General features: G+C 36.0%; 1 protein-coding gene across 3 annotated transcripts in view; it reads left to right on the forward strand.

Annotated features, from left to right (window-relative positions):
• Med13 (mediator complex subunit 13) overlaps positions 1 to 12,940 on the forward strand; it is a 90,516-nt gene that overhangs the window by 55,669 nt on the left and 21,907 nt on the right. For 2 of the 3 annotated variants that reach the window (XR_005726397.2, XM_013357048.3), the window contains exons 13-18: positions 1,147 to 1,237; positions 1,373 to 1,587; positions 1,996 to 2,192; positions 2,892 to 3,811; positions 9,001 to 9,162; positions 11,678 to 11,901. Coding sequence is in view for 2 of the 3 variants with exons in the window: in XM_013357048.3 (XP_013212502.1) it covers positions 1,147 to 1,237; positions 1,373 to 1,587; positions 1,996 to 2,192; positions 2,892 to 3,811; positions 9,001 to 9,162; positions 11,678 to 11,901 (1,809 nt within the window). In the remaining variant the exon portion in view is untranslated. The remainder of the gene's footprint in view (positions 1 to 1,146; positions 1,238 to 1,372; positions 1,588 to 1,995; positions 2,193 to 2,891; positions 3,812 to 9,000; positions 9,163 to 11,677; positions 11,902 to 12,940) is intronic. The other variant, XM_005321551.3, reaches the window with a different exon arrangement.

Here is a 12,940-nt window from a genome sequence, read left to right on the forward strand (position 1 = left end):
AGATACATAGCATAACAATGAGAGGAAGACAAAATTAGTATTTAATCCTTTTAACACCTATGTGCAGAGGAAGATGAAGTTAAAGAAATTAAAGCTTAAAATGAGATTTTCTAGAATGTCAAACCTCTTGGAAATTAATGAAATGGGTGCTGCATTCAGAAAAAGGAATCATTTTGCCTCTGCATAAATAAAAGTATCTTGGAAACTATGGCACATTTAGTTTTTCTTTTCTTACATAACATGTTATTAATTACAATATATGCTGTTCATCCTAGCTGTGTATAATATAGGTTTTTGTTTTGAGGGTATCAGGGATTGAACTCAGGAACTTGATTACTAAGCTACATCCTTAGCCTTATTTTGTATTTTATTTAGAGACAGGGTCTCACTGAGTTGCTTAGCACCTCAGTTTTGCTAAGGCTGACTTTGAACTCGTGATCCTCCTGCCTCAGCCTCCTGAGCCACTGGTATTATGGGCATGCACCACGGTGCCCAGCTAATATAGGTTTTGTTTATAGCTATGCTTTTATGTATAAAAGGCAGATATAGCTATTCACGAACTCTTAAATCTGTATCTAATAAAGTAGTATATGTCAGGACACTGTTCACTAGATGACTATATCCTGGAATACCTTGGTACATTTTTTTGCTGTGACTCCTCTGACATAAAGAAATTGTACTCAGAGCTCACTCTACATATGTATCACAAGGTGTCTAATAGGAGACAGTGGAACACATGTCAACTCTAAGAACATTGGTGTTATACTGAGGATGCTTTGTTCAGAACATTGGTGTTATACTGAGGATGCTTTGTTCAGAACATTGGTGTTATACTGAGGATGCTTTGTTCAGCATATTAAAACTTATTTCCTGGATGGACATGGTGGCACATGCCTGTGATCCCATGCACTAGGGAGACTGAGGCAGGAGGATCATAAGTTCAAGGCCAGCCTTGGCAATTTAGTTAATTGGGAGGCTTATGAAATAACTGTTGTGTCCTTAAACTATATCTATTATGTATTTGGCTCTGTCACGGATTCAAAATACTACTTTTGATGAATGGGCTTTACTTTTTAAGTTGAATCTGAATATTTACTACTTTGAAATCACATTGGGTTTCAGATAAATATGTGCTTTTTTTAATAGCCTGGATCTAAAAAGTCATCGAATGGATCAGATGATAAAGCCAGCTGCAAAGAATCAAAGACAGGAAATCTGGATCCATTATCTTGCATAAGTAAGCTTCCCAATTCTGTGCTCCAGATAGACTTGCAAACTTGTAATCTCAGTAAAGTTTTCTGTTCCCTTTATTTTATACATAGATTCACCTCTTTTTAGTCTTATGTTAAAATGTGTGTTTTATTAAATATAGGCACTGCAGATCTTCATAAGATGTATCCTACACCACCATCTTTGGAACAGCATATTATGGGATTTTCCCCAATGAATATGAATAATAAAGAATATGGTAGTATGGATACAACACCTGGAGGAACTGTCCTAGAAGGAAATAGTTCTAGTATAGGAGCACAGTTCAAAATTGAGGTTGATGAAGGATTCTGTAGCCCCAAACCTTCTGAAATTAAAGTAAGTATTTTATTTTTCTAGAAAAAATAATTCACTTCCTATGTTTTCTTTCTTTTTATGTGGTGCTGAGGATTGAACCCAGTGCCTCACACATGCTAGGCGAGTGCTCTACCTCTGAGCTCCAACCCAAACCTCCCTATATTTTCTTATGAAATTTCTTGTTACTATATTAAAAAATCATTTTATAGTGATCCTAGTTTTGTAGCTAACAGATCTGAGGACTAATATGTGGCGACAGTATTAAGAATGCATTTTAGAATAGAACTGATATTTACATTTTCTTTTGTTTAAAGAATAGGAAAAAAGGAAAGATTGTGGGGGGGTACTTTTTTGGGGGTTGTTGTTTTGGTTTGGTTTTTGGTTCTTGGAAGATAAGATCTTTAAAGATCCATGACCTTTATATTGTAGGATTTTTCTTATGTCTATAAGCCTGAAAATTGTCAAGTTCTAGTGGGATGTTCCATGTTTGCACCTCTAAAAACTCTACCAAGCCAATGTCTACCCCCTATCAAATTGCCAGAAGAATGTATTTACCGCCAGAGCTGGACTGTTGGAAAATTGGAATTGCTTTCTTCAGGGCCTGCAATGCCATTCATCAAAGAAGGGTATGACTTATGTTCTTATCATATTATATGAATGCTTATAGGTTTAATTTTTTTTTTTGTGTGTGTGTGTGTAAGCATTTGGTATTATGGCAAAACAATATTGGTTTTTAAAAGTTCTAGAAATTGTTTTCTGGTTGATTATATTGGTAATAGGTGAGGATAAACTGTTTGAAAACATAAGACCATTGTACTTTATTTGATTTCAAAAGCATCTTTTCTTTTGACCTATAACTCAAATCATTCTCATTTTTGCATTTGCCATATTTCCCACATTTTCTACATCAGTGTTTCTGAATTTGGAGTGTGTTGTAATTGATAGCCTCATAAAATCATATTGTCCTTTTTACACATGAACATCTCTGAAATCAGGAATTATTATTCTTAGAGGCCTCATAATATGAATGAAATATAAGAAACTTCTAGATAGTAAATGTGAGTCTCTAGGTATGGATAAGTTATTAAATAAGAATTTTATTCTTAATTTTGAAATTAGTTAATTGGTCCTTAGTCCACAACAGTCACTAGTGGACATATTAATCAGAAATAAGTCCTAATTATACTTGAGATTTTTGCACTGATTGTTGTATCACAGTTTTCAGTGTTACTTGAAAACATTTGAGACATTTTTATTTGTATTTCACATCACAAAAATGTTGCTTTATTTATATATTTGATTATCTCTTTTTCCCCCGGTGACAGTAGTGATGGAAGTAATATGGATCAAGAATATGGCCCTGCTTATACACCACAAACCCATACTTCTTTTGGGATGCCTCCTAGCAGTGCACCTCCTAGTAACAGCGGAGCAGGAATTCTTCCTTCTCCATCCACTCCTAGGTTTCCGACTCCAAGGACTCCAAGGACTCCAAGGACTCCTCGTGGAGCTGGTGGACCTGCTAGCGCTCAAGGTTCAGTCAAATATGAAAATTCAGACTTGTATTCACCAGCTTCCACCCCATCCACATGCAGACCCCTTAATTCTGTTGAACCTGCAACTGTTCCTTCCATCCCTGAAGCACACAGTCTTTATGTAAACCTCATCCTTTCAGAATCAGTTATGAATTTGTTTAAAGACTGTAACTTTGATAGTTGCTGTATATGTGTCTGCAACATGAATATCAAGGGTGCCGATGTTGGAGTTTACATTCCAGATCCAACGCAGGAAGCACAATATAGGTGTGCCTGCGGCTTTAGTGCTGTCATGAACAGAAAATTTGGAAACAATTCAGGATTATTTCTTGAAGATGAATTAGATATCATAGGACGCAACACAGACTGTGGCAAAGAAGCAGAAAAACGTTTTGAAGCTCTCAGGGCCACCTCCACTGAACATGTTAATGGAGGTCTAAAGGAATCTGAAAAGTTTCCTGATGAGTTGATATTATTGCTACAAGATCAGTGCACTAATTTATTTTCACCCTTTGGAGCAGCAGACCAAGATCCTTTTCCCAAAATTGGTGTGATTAGCAATTGGGTGCGAGTTGAAGAACGGGACTGTTGCAATGACTGCTACCTTGCATTGGAACATGGGCGTCAATTTATGGATAATATGTCAGGAGGAAAAGTTGATGAAGCACTTGTGAAAAGTTCATGCTTACACCCCTGGTCCAAACGAAATGGTATGTATACTAATGAAATGTACGCTTGTTTTTGTTTAGTTGTATGACTTTTCTTAGGAAAAAGCATTAAAGGCAACTTCTCATGAAGCTAATTGAGACTCTTAAATTTGGACTTTAAACTTTGGGGTTTGTTTGGTATCGGGGATTGAACTCAGGAGCACTCAACCACTGAGCCACATCCCCTGCCCTATTTTGTATTATATTTAGAGACAGAGTCTCACTGAGTGGCTTAAGCACCTCAACTTTTGCTGAGGTTGGCTTTGAACTCTATCTTTCTGTCTTAGCCTTCTTAGGTGCTGGGTTTACAAGCGTGCGCCACTGTGCCTGGCAACTTTAAGCTATTTTAAGGATGACATTTTTAAAGGGAGATTTCTTAGCTATATTATTTAATTTATAATCTGTAAGTATATGCTTATGTTGGAATATAAAAGTTACTTTGCACATGTTAATTAGTAGAAAACTTCTGGTTGTCTATTTTTTCAACAGTCTTTCTCATTATATATTTATTAAGTACCTTCTGTGTGCCCAGTACTGTTCTACAGTCACTATTGAACAGAGCAAGCATAGTCCTTGCTTTTTTTGAGCTCATAATTTAGTGGAAGGGGCAGATATTACACAGAAAATTAAGGAATCACATAATATATCAGATAATGACAAGTACTTCGAAGAAAAACAAAGCAGGGTAAAAAGTAGAAAAAAGTGTGTGCTATTTTATATGTATGGTCAAAGAAGATATTATTGAGGGCTAGCATTTAGTCAAAATCCTACATAAAGTGGGAGAATGTATGGTATGTAACTGATGGAGGACTATTGCAGGCAATGCTAAATGCAAAGACTTTGAAGATTTTTGTGTGCTTGTTGATATTGTTTCAGGAACGTGAAGGAAGCTAATGTTGTGGAATCCATTGAGTAGTGGACATACTGGTATGAGATGAAGCATCTGAGCCCCCAAATCATATTGGGTTTAATAGACCAGGTGCCTTTGTAGTTCATTCTAAATGTGATGGGAAGTTATTGAACAGTATCGAACAGGGAAAGTAACATGATCCAATTTTTGTTTATTTTTTTACAAGATCACTAGCTATTGTCTGGAAAATAGCTTGAGGGTTAGAGGTGGTAAAGGTGAGAGTAAGAGCACATAGATTAATTGGAAGGCAGTTGTTGTATTTGAGGTAAAAACTGATGATAGCGTGGACAAAATTGGAATAGAGGTGGAAGTAATAGATTCCAGTTATATTTGGGAAGTAGAACCTACAAGAGTTTCTGATACATGAAGGAATAATTGAGGCATCAGGAATAGTTTGAGGAATTGGATGAATGGTGGTGCTGACTACGGAGAAGGGAAGCGCCCAAGTACACATTTGGAAATGGGAGTTTTAAATTCAAACTAGTGATTGGGACTAGAGACTGAACATTTTTTGTATTGAGTTATCAGTATTAAAAGCTACAGAGGGCTGGGGCTGTAGCTCAGTGGTAGAGCACCTGCCTCACACGTGTGAGGCACTGGGTTCGATCCTCAGCACCACATAAAAATAAAAGATTGTGTCCAACTACAAGTAAAAATACATTAAAACAAAAGAAAAAAGCTATAGACAGCTGGGCTTTGTGGCACTCCTGTAATCCCACCAAATTTGGGAGGTTAAGGAGAAGGATCGTAAGTTCGGGGCAGCCTTGGTGACTTAGTGACCCCTGTCTCAAAAGGACGGGGGCGTAGCTTGGTGATGTTACAGTGTCCCTGGGTTCAATCCTTTATGCCAAAAAAAAAAAAAAAAGGGGGGGGAGAGAGCTGGATGAAGTAACCTAGTGAGTAACTAAATAGACCATTCCAAAGATGAAGCTGCCATTTAGATGTAGGGAAGAAGAGGATCCATGTAAGGAAACTGAGAAAGGTTGGAAGAAAAGCCAAGAGAGTATGGTGTCCTAGAAATGAAGTATGAAAAATATTTGGAGAGGAGAGGGAGGAATTAATACATCAAGGTGACAACTTTGACAGGACATTCAGTGTGATAGAATGCAGGGTTGGTAATGACCTTGACAAGCAGTTTCATTCAATCTGATTAGAGTGGATTTATGAGGGAATGAGATGAGAAGTGAATTTAAATTGGGGGGACTTCTGTCATACCTAGCAGAGAAATTAGATGGTGGGGATAAAAGAGAGTTTCAGCTCTTTTAAATCTACTCTTTGGCAGGTGTGGTGGCGCACACCTGTAATCTCAGCAGCTGGGGAGGCTGAGACAGGAGGATCAAAGCCAGCCTCAGCAACAGTGAAGTGCTAATCGACTTAGTGAGACTCTCTCTCTAAATAAAATATAAAATAGGGGTGGGGATGTGGCTCCATGATTGAGTGCCCCAGAGTTTAATCCCTGGTTAGCTTTCCATGCCAAAAAGTCTATTCTTCAACCAGTTTTGAAATTTAGACTACATTCTTAGTAACTGTGTTCATATCATTGTTCAATGCACACAATGAACTCAGTGATTAATGTATTTATTTCTCCTATCTAGCTATAATTTTATACCCTTTGACCAATATCCTTTCTCTGTCCTTACCCTCCTCCACAGAGAGGAAATATTAATGCAGAAAAGAAGATATAATTGCAGAAGTAAAATCACTGAATAAATGAATAGTAATAAAATCCAGTGCACGAATATGCGAGGGTTAGGTAGACAGACCTTTAACTAGGAACAAAGGAAAGGCAGGAAGAAAAAGTATAATTTGTTTCTTTGGATTAAAAAAAGGGATTGTGAGTCAGGCATGGTGGCACACACCTGTAATCCCAGGTAGGCTGAGAAGGAGGATCAGCAAGTTCACTACCAGCCTCAGCAACTTAGCCAGACCCTGTCTGAAAATAAAAAGTTAAAAAGTAAAAAAAACAGGTTGACGATGTGACTCAGTGGTTGAACACCCCCAAATTTAATCCCTGGTACCAAAATAAAACCAAAAAACTAGATAAGGTAGAGTGTTTTATCTTTTTATTGAGTTTTTAAGTATTCTGTATGTATGCTGTGTATAGTCTCTTTTCAGATGAATTGTTTGCAAATATTTTCTATTTATTGGGATTGTCTTTTCACTTTCTTGATGTATCCTTTGAAGCAAAAGTTTTTAGTTTTGATAATGTCTATTTGTTTTTCTTTTTTGTTTGTACTTTTGGTGTCATATCTCTTTTTGTAATCTTCCACTTTTTTTAAAAAATTGGTGCATTATTGTTGCACATGATGGTGGGATTTGTTGTTACAATATGTATCTTTTTAAATTATTTTTTAGTTTTTAGCAGACACAACATCTTTATTTGTATGTGGTGCTGAGGATCGAACCCAGGCCGCACGCATGCCAGGCGAGCGAGCATGCTACTGCTTGAGCCACATCCCCAGCCCTACAATGTATATCTTTTTGATTACTGCTTTTCTACTAGGTCTCAGCTTACATACTGATTTTTATCCCTTAACACTTATAATTATATGACAAGACTTTTTCATGTCAGCCTTCTTTCCCCAAGGTTATTAGGTCTCTGAAGACATAACTCATCAGCTAGCATAGTTCTTGGCCCATAGTAGGTTTTCTAATAAATATATGTTTTTTAATGAGTGTCTGTGAGCATCAAATTAATTAGAATCAAAATACAAGCTGAGCTGGGCACAGTGGCACATGTTTGTAATCCTCAGTGGCTCCAGAGGCTGAGGCAGGAGGATTGGGACTTCATAGCCAGCCTCAGCAATTTAGTGAGGCCCCACGCAACTCAGCAAGACTTTGTCACTATAATATATAAAAGAGCTGGGAATGTGCTCAGTGGTTAAGTGCCCCTAGGTTTAATCCCCAGTTACTTAATTCCTACTGTCCCACCACCACACACACACACACCCCCCCCAAAAAAAAAATTGAAGCTGGTCACAGTGGCACATATCTGCAATTTCAGCAATTTGGGAGACTCAGGTAGGAGGATCACAAGTTTGAGGTCAATCTCTGCAATTTAGTGAGACCAGCCCTCTGCAACTTAGAGAGAGACCCTGTCTCAAAATAAAAAGGGATGGGATGTGGCTCAGTGTTAAAGAGCCCAATTTTACAGTCAGATTTTAATTTATTTATTTATTTTTGGTGGTGCCAGGGATCGAACCCAGGGCCTTGTACATGTGAGGCAAGCAGTTTACCAACTGAACTATATCCCCAGCCCCCTGATTTTTATTTTTATCACTGTGTTAGTCTATGTCAGGTAGCTCTGTTATCATTTCTAATGACTAAATAATATTTTATGTGTTGATTTAAGCATAATTGTTACTAAGGGTTATATTTGAAATTAAATTATTTCTGTTTCTGTATAATGTTTATTAGTTATAGGAAATGAAAGCCAACAGTCATAAATTAGGCAATGGTCATAATTAAGGTATGTAATGGTATGCTTTAACAAGTTTGGTGGTACAACTGAACCACACTGGGGGCTAGATTAATTATGTCAATATCATTTAGTGGTCTTTCTTTTAGCCACTTGACATTTATGAGCAGTACCTGTCATAGCCATGCTGATAATTGGTCAGAAATGCAAGTGAAACAATTTCAGGATCTTTAAATTTAGGGTTGTGGTTTTTTTGTTTTGTTTTGTTTTTTGTTTTTTTAGAAAAAGAAATTTTTATTTGCTAGCAAATCAGAAACACAGGGGACTCCTGTCCCAAAGGCTGTGACTCTCTGGATCAGGGCTTTTAAAATTTAGGTTTTTTGTTTTTTTTTTTTTTTTTTTTTTTTTTTAAAGAGAGAGTGAGAGAGGAGAGAGAATTTTTAATATTTATTTTTTAGTTCTCGGTGGACACAACATCTTTGTTGGTATGTGGTGCTGAGGATCGAACCCGGGATGCCAGGCTAGCGCGCTACTGCTTGAGCCACATCCCCAGCCCTATTTTATTCATTTTTGTATTACAATTCTTAATACAACATTATACCATAATTTATCTTATCTCTTATTATATATAAAGTATGTTGACACCAATGCTTCATGCATGTTAAGCAAATGTTCTCCCTCTGTGCTATACCTCCAGCCCTGTAAAACCATTTCTGTAGAACTTTATAGAATTCTTTATACGAGTAGATGTTTAATATACTTGATGATGAATGGCTAAACTTCTCTAAGTGTTATTTCTTATTAAAGTTTTATTTGTGTTCAGGCAATAGCAATTCTTACTTTTTTTTTTTTAACTGATTATAGATATGAGTATGCAGTGCTCACAGGATATACTTCGAATGCTCCTCTCTCTTCAGCCAGTTCTTCAAGATGCTATTCAGAAAAAAAGAACAGTAAGACCGTGGGGGGTTCAAGGTCCTCTCACTTGGCAACAGTTTCATAAAATGGCTGGCCGAGGCTCTTATGGTAAGTAATTTATAGTGGAATGCAATGATTGGTTTTATGTTAGTCCTCTGATTAATGGCCCAACTTGAATAAGCACATTATATCCTTGAATATTTTTATGGCATAAACTCAGCTTAAGCCACTGTGGGTCCAGTTCTAGTTCTAGCCTTTACTTCAACATTTTCAACATGCAGTTTACAGGGTTCTATAACTTAAAAGGAATAGTTTCACTTATGTCTGTTTTTTTATGTATTCCTGTTATCAATAAGATTTTATGTAAAGAAAGCGTCACACAACTAATATATTTTTAAAACCCAAAACTACTTTTGCCTTAAGCTATCATTTTACTAAACTGAGTGGGTAATGGGGGTAGGGATAATCTTAGTTATTAAAAAAAACTGAAGGTCTTCATTTTAAAATAAAATTAGAGCCAGGAGCTATGGGCCATGCCTATAATCTCAGTAACTTGGGAGACTGAGGCAGGAAGATTGTGAGTTTGGGGCCATCCTCAACCATTTAGCAAGACCCCCAGCAACTTAGCCGGACCTTTTCTCAAAAATATAAAAATAGGGGCTTGGGTTGTGGCTCAGTGGTAGAGCACTTGCTTAGCATGTGTGAGACACTGGATTTGATCCTCAACACCACATAAAAATAAGTAAAATAAAGGTTTGTGTCCATCTAACGACTAAACTCTGTGTGTGTGTGTGTGTGTGTGTGTGTGTGTGTGTGTGTGTACGTACATACATACATACGTACCTACGTTTGGGGCGGTGAGAGGACTGAGGACTTAACTTAGTGGTAAAGTGTCTCAGAGTTCTATCTCCAGGAAACCCCCACCCCCACAAAAAGGAAGAAAAGAAAAATTAGGACGAAGATAGGTATACAGTAGATTTATTGTCACTTGAAATGGAAAACAACATTTAGAATATTTGAATTATTTGCTACAGAGTGTTTCTGAAAAGTAGGATAGCTTTTAAAATATATTTGGAATAATAGTTCTTATCATTGAGATTTATCTCCATTAATATGTGTATATGTGTGTGTGTGTATATATATATATATATATATTTTTTTTTTTTCCCACCCTGAATCCAGGGGTATTCAACCTCAGAGCCACATCACCAGCCCTGTTAATTTTTTAAAATTTTGAAACAGGGTCTCACGGAGTTGCTTAGGGTCTTGCTACTGAGGCTGGCTTTAAACTTACAATTCTCCTGTCTCAGCCCCTGAGCAGCTGGGATTACAGGTGTCCACCGCCACGCTCAAGTAGCTAAATGATTTAAGTGTCGCAAAAGCTGATATTCTGTATAAGATGCAGGTTAATGGTAATGTATTTCAGCATAAACTTTTACATTCTTTTAATTCTTTTAAATTTATTTATTTATGTACCTGACTGATTTTGGAGATAATTTCTAGCAGTACATATAGAGATAACTTTCTTTTTTTTCTTAGTGGCTGCAAGTACTCCATTATTTTTTACATTTGGTAATGTATTTTTACCTGTGTATGGTTTAAGTATTCAGGACAGTGTTGTGGACTCCTGAACAATGATATAACTAGCAGATCTTACTGGCTATTTTCTCATGGATTTGTAGTTCCCCTTCTATGATTAGGAAATTAACATTTTGTCATATTCCTCATACGTTGTTTTCCAGTTTGTTAATCATTTGGTTTTGCTTATGGGGTGTGTGTGTGTGTGTGTGTGTGTGTGTGTTTGTTTTAATATTTATTTTTTAGGTGTAGATGGACACAACACAATGCCTTTATTTTTATGTGGTGCTGAGGATCAAACCCGGGTCCCGCCCGTGCTAGGCAAGCCCTCTACCGCTGAGCCACAATTCTAGCCCCTTATGGTGTGTTTTTATGCCAAAAATTTATATAGTCAAGTGGGGTTTTTTGTTTGTTTGTTTGTATTTGTGATACTAGATATTGAACCTTTACGACATGGTAGAAATTAATCAGTTTTTTAATGAATAGATTTCATTATTATGATTAGAAATATTTTCTCTAGCTGGGTATGATGGTGCACACCTGTAATCCCATATATTCAGGAGGCTGAGGCAGGAGGATCATAAAGTGGAGGCCAGTCTGGGCAACGTAGCATTATCAAGTCTCAAAAAATAAAAATGTCTGTGTATATAGCTCAGTGGTATAGATAGCATCCCTGGGTTCAATCCCCAGTACCACCAAAAAAGAAAAAATACTTTACCCAGTCCAAACTTACTAAAAATACGAATAAAACTCCTTTTCATTTTTTTTGACACTTTTAAGTTTTTCTATTTAAATAATGTTTTGCATTTAAATTAAGGTAGTCAAGTATATTTTATGAAGACCATTTATGAAATATCTAACACTGGAATAGTACCAGTCATTTGCTTTAACTATTTTTGTTTTTAATCAAGTAGTTTTACTGATAATTACATCATTTACTTTTTGACATTTACAATAAGAAAAATAAGAAAAACATGTCTTACATTTAAGTGTTTTTTTTTTTTTTTTCTTTTTTTTCTTCAAAAAATACCTCTTTCTTATTTAGGAACTGACGAATCTCCAGAACCACTGCCAATCCCCACGTTTTTGTTGGGTTATGATTATGATTTTTTGGTGCTTTCTCCATTTGCTCTCCCTTATTGGGAGAGACTTATGCTGGAACCCTATGGATCTCAAAGAGATATAGCCTATGTTGTACTATGTCCAGAAAATGAAGCTTTGTTAAATGGAGCCAAAAGCTTTTTTAGAGATCTTACTGCAATATATGAGGTAGGTGTTTTGAAAAGAGGTGGCATTTTAAGACTACCTTATGATTTATATGTTTATGTATAAAATATACTGAGAAGTTCAACTGATTGGGACAAAGTAAAGATGATGATGATCTATAATAGATATTTAGTTCTCATATTAGCAAGTCTCTTTGGTAGGTGGGCATAACGTGGGTGGGTCACAATGGAAAAACACCACTTTGGAGGGGCAAATGTTGTGGGCATATATATCTTAATTAAAGTAATTTTTTCTTTAAAAAAAAAAAAAACAGGATAGCCAGAAAAATAATTGCATTTACAAAAAATTCTTGTCCAAATTCTGTAGGACCTTAGGTAATGAGTAACATTATTAGGCTTCAGTTTCCTGAGTTTCCTGATAATATGTAAAATAAATTTATGCTAACTACCTCCAAAATCTACTTCAGTTTTGAAATTATTGACTGTTGTTTTACATTATAATTCTCATGCTGTATCACCAGGCACAATGATTATAAATTGAATGTATTGTGAGAAAAAGCCTTTCTTCATTATACTGTCTGTAAATGCTTGGAAATTCAATTCTTATATTTTAATTTCTTTTACAATCTTAATTTGTTAGTCTGTGATTTATAAGGTTCCTTATAAATTTTCCTTTTAATAATAAGTGTCTTTTATAAATGAACATTTCCCGAGGAGTATTATTTGGAACCTTAGTCTTGAATGAAAAACACTCCACAATGAAATAGATTTGATGAAGCACTGCATATTATATTATCTTTTAGAGATATATAATTCATATTGTTATTAAAGACTTTGAAAGGTTTAAGTATGGAAACAAATTTACTTAATCCAATTGCAAATGTATTCTATATTGAACTTTTAAAACAAAAATCATGACCCCCCAAAAGAAGGAGAATTGGCACATTTTCTGTATGTGAATTGAGGTATATGCACAATCTAAAAAGGCTGCTTTTGTAAATTTTTGTTTTTTGAGATGGAGTCTCATTATATGTTCCCTAGGCTGGCCATGATCTCCCAGGCTCAAGCTATTCTCCTGCTTC

The sequence above is a fragment of the Ictidomys tridecemlineatus genome, chromosome 3, assembly GCF_052094955.1.
Source record: "Ictidomys tridecemlineatus isolate mIctTri1 chromosome 3, mIctTri1.hap1, whole genome shotgun sequence".
In the NCBI taxonomy this organism is placed as follows: domain Eukaryota; kingdom Metazoa; phylum Chordata; class Mammalia; order Rodentia; family Sciuridae; genus Ictidomys; species Ictidomys tridecemlineatus.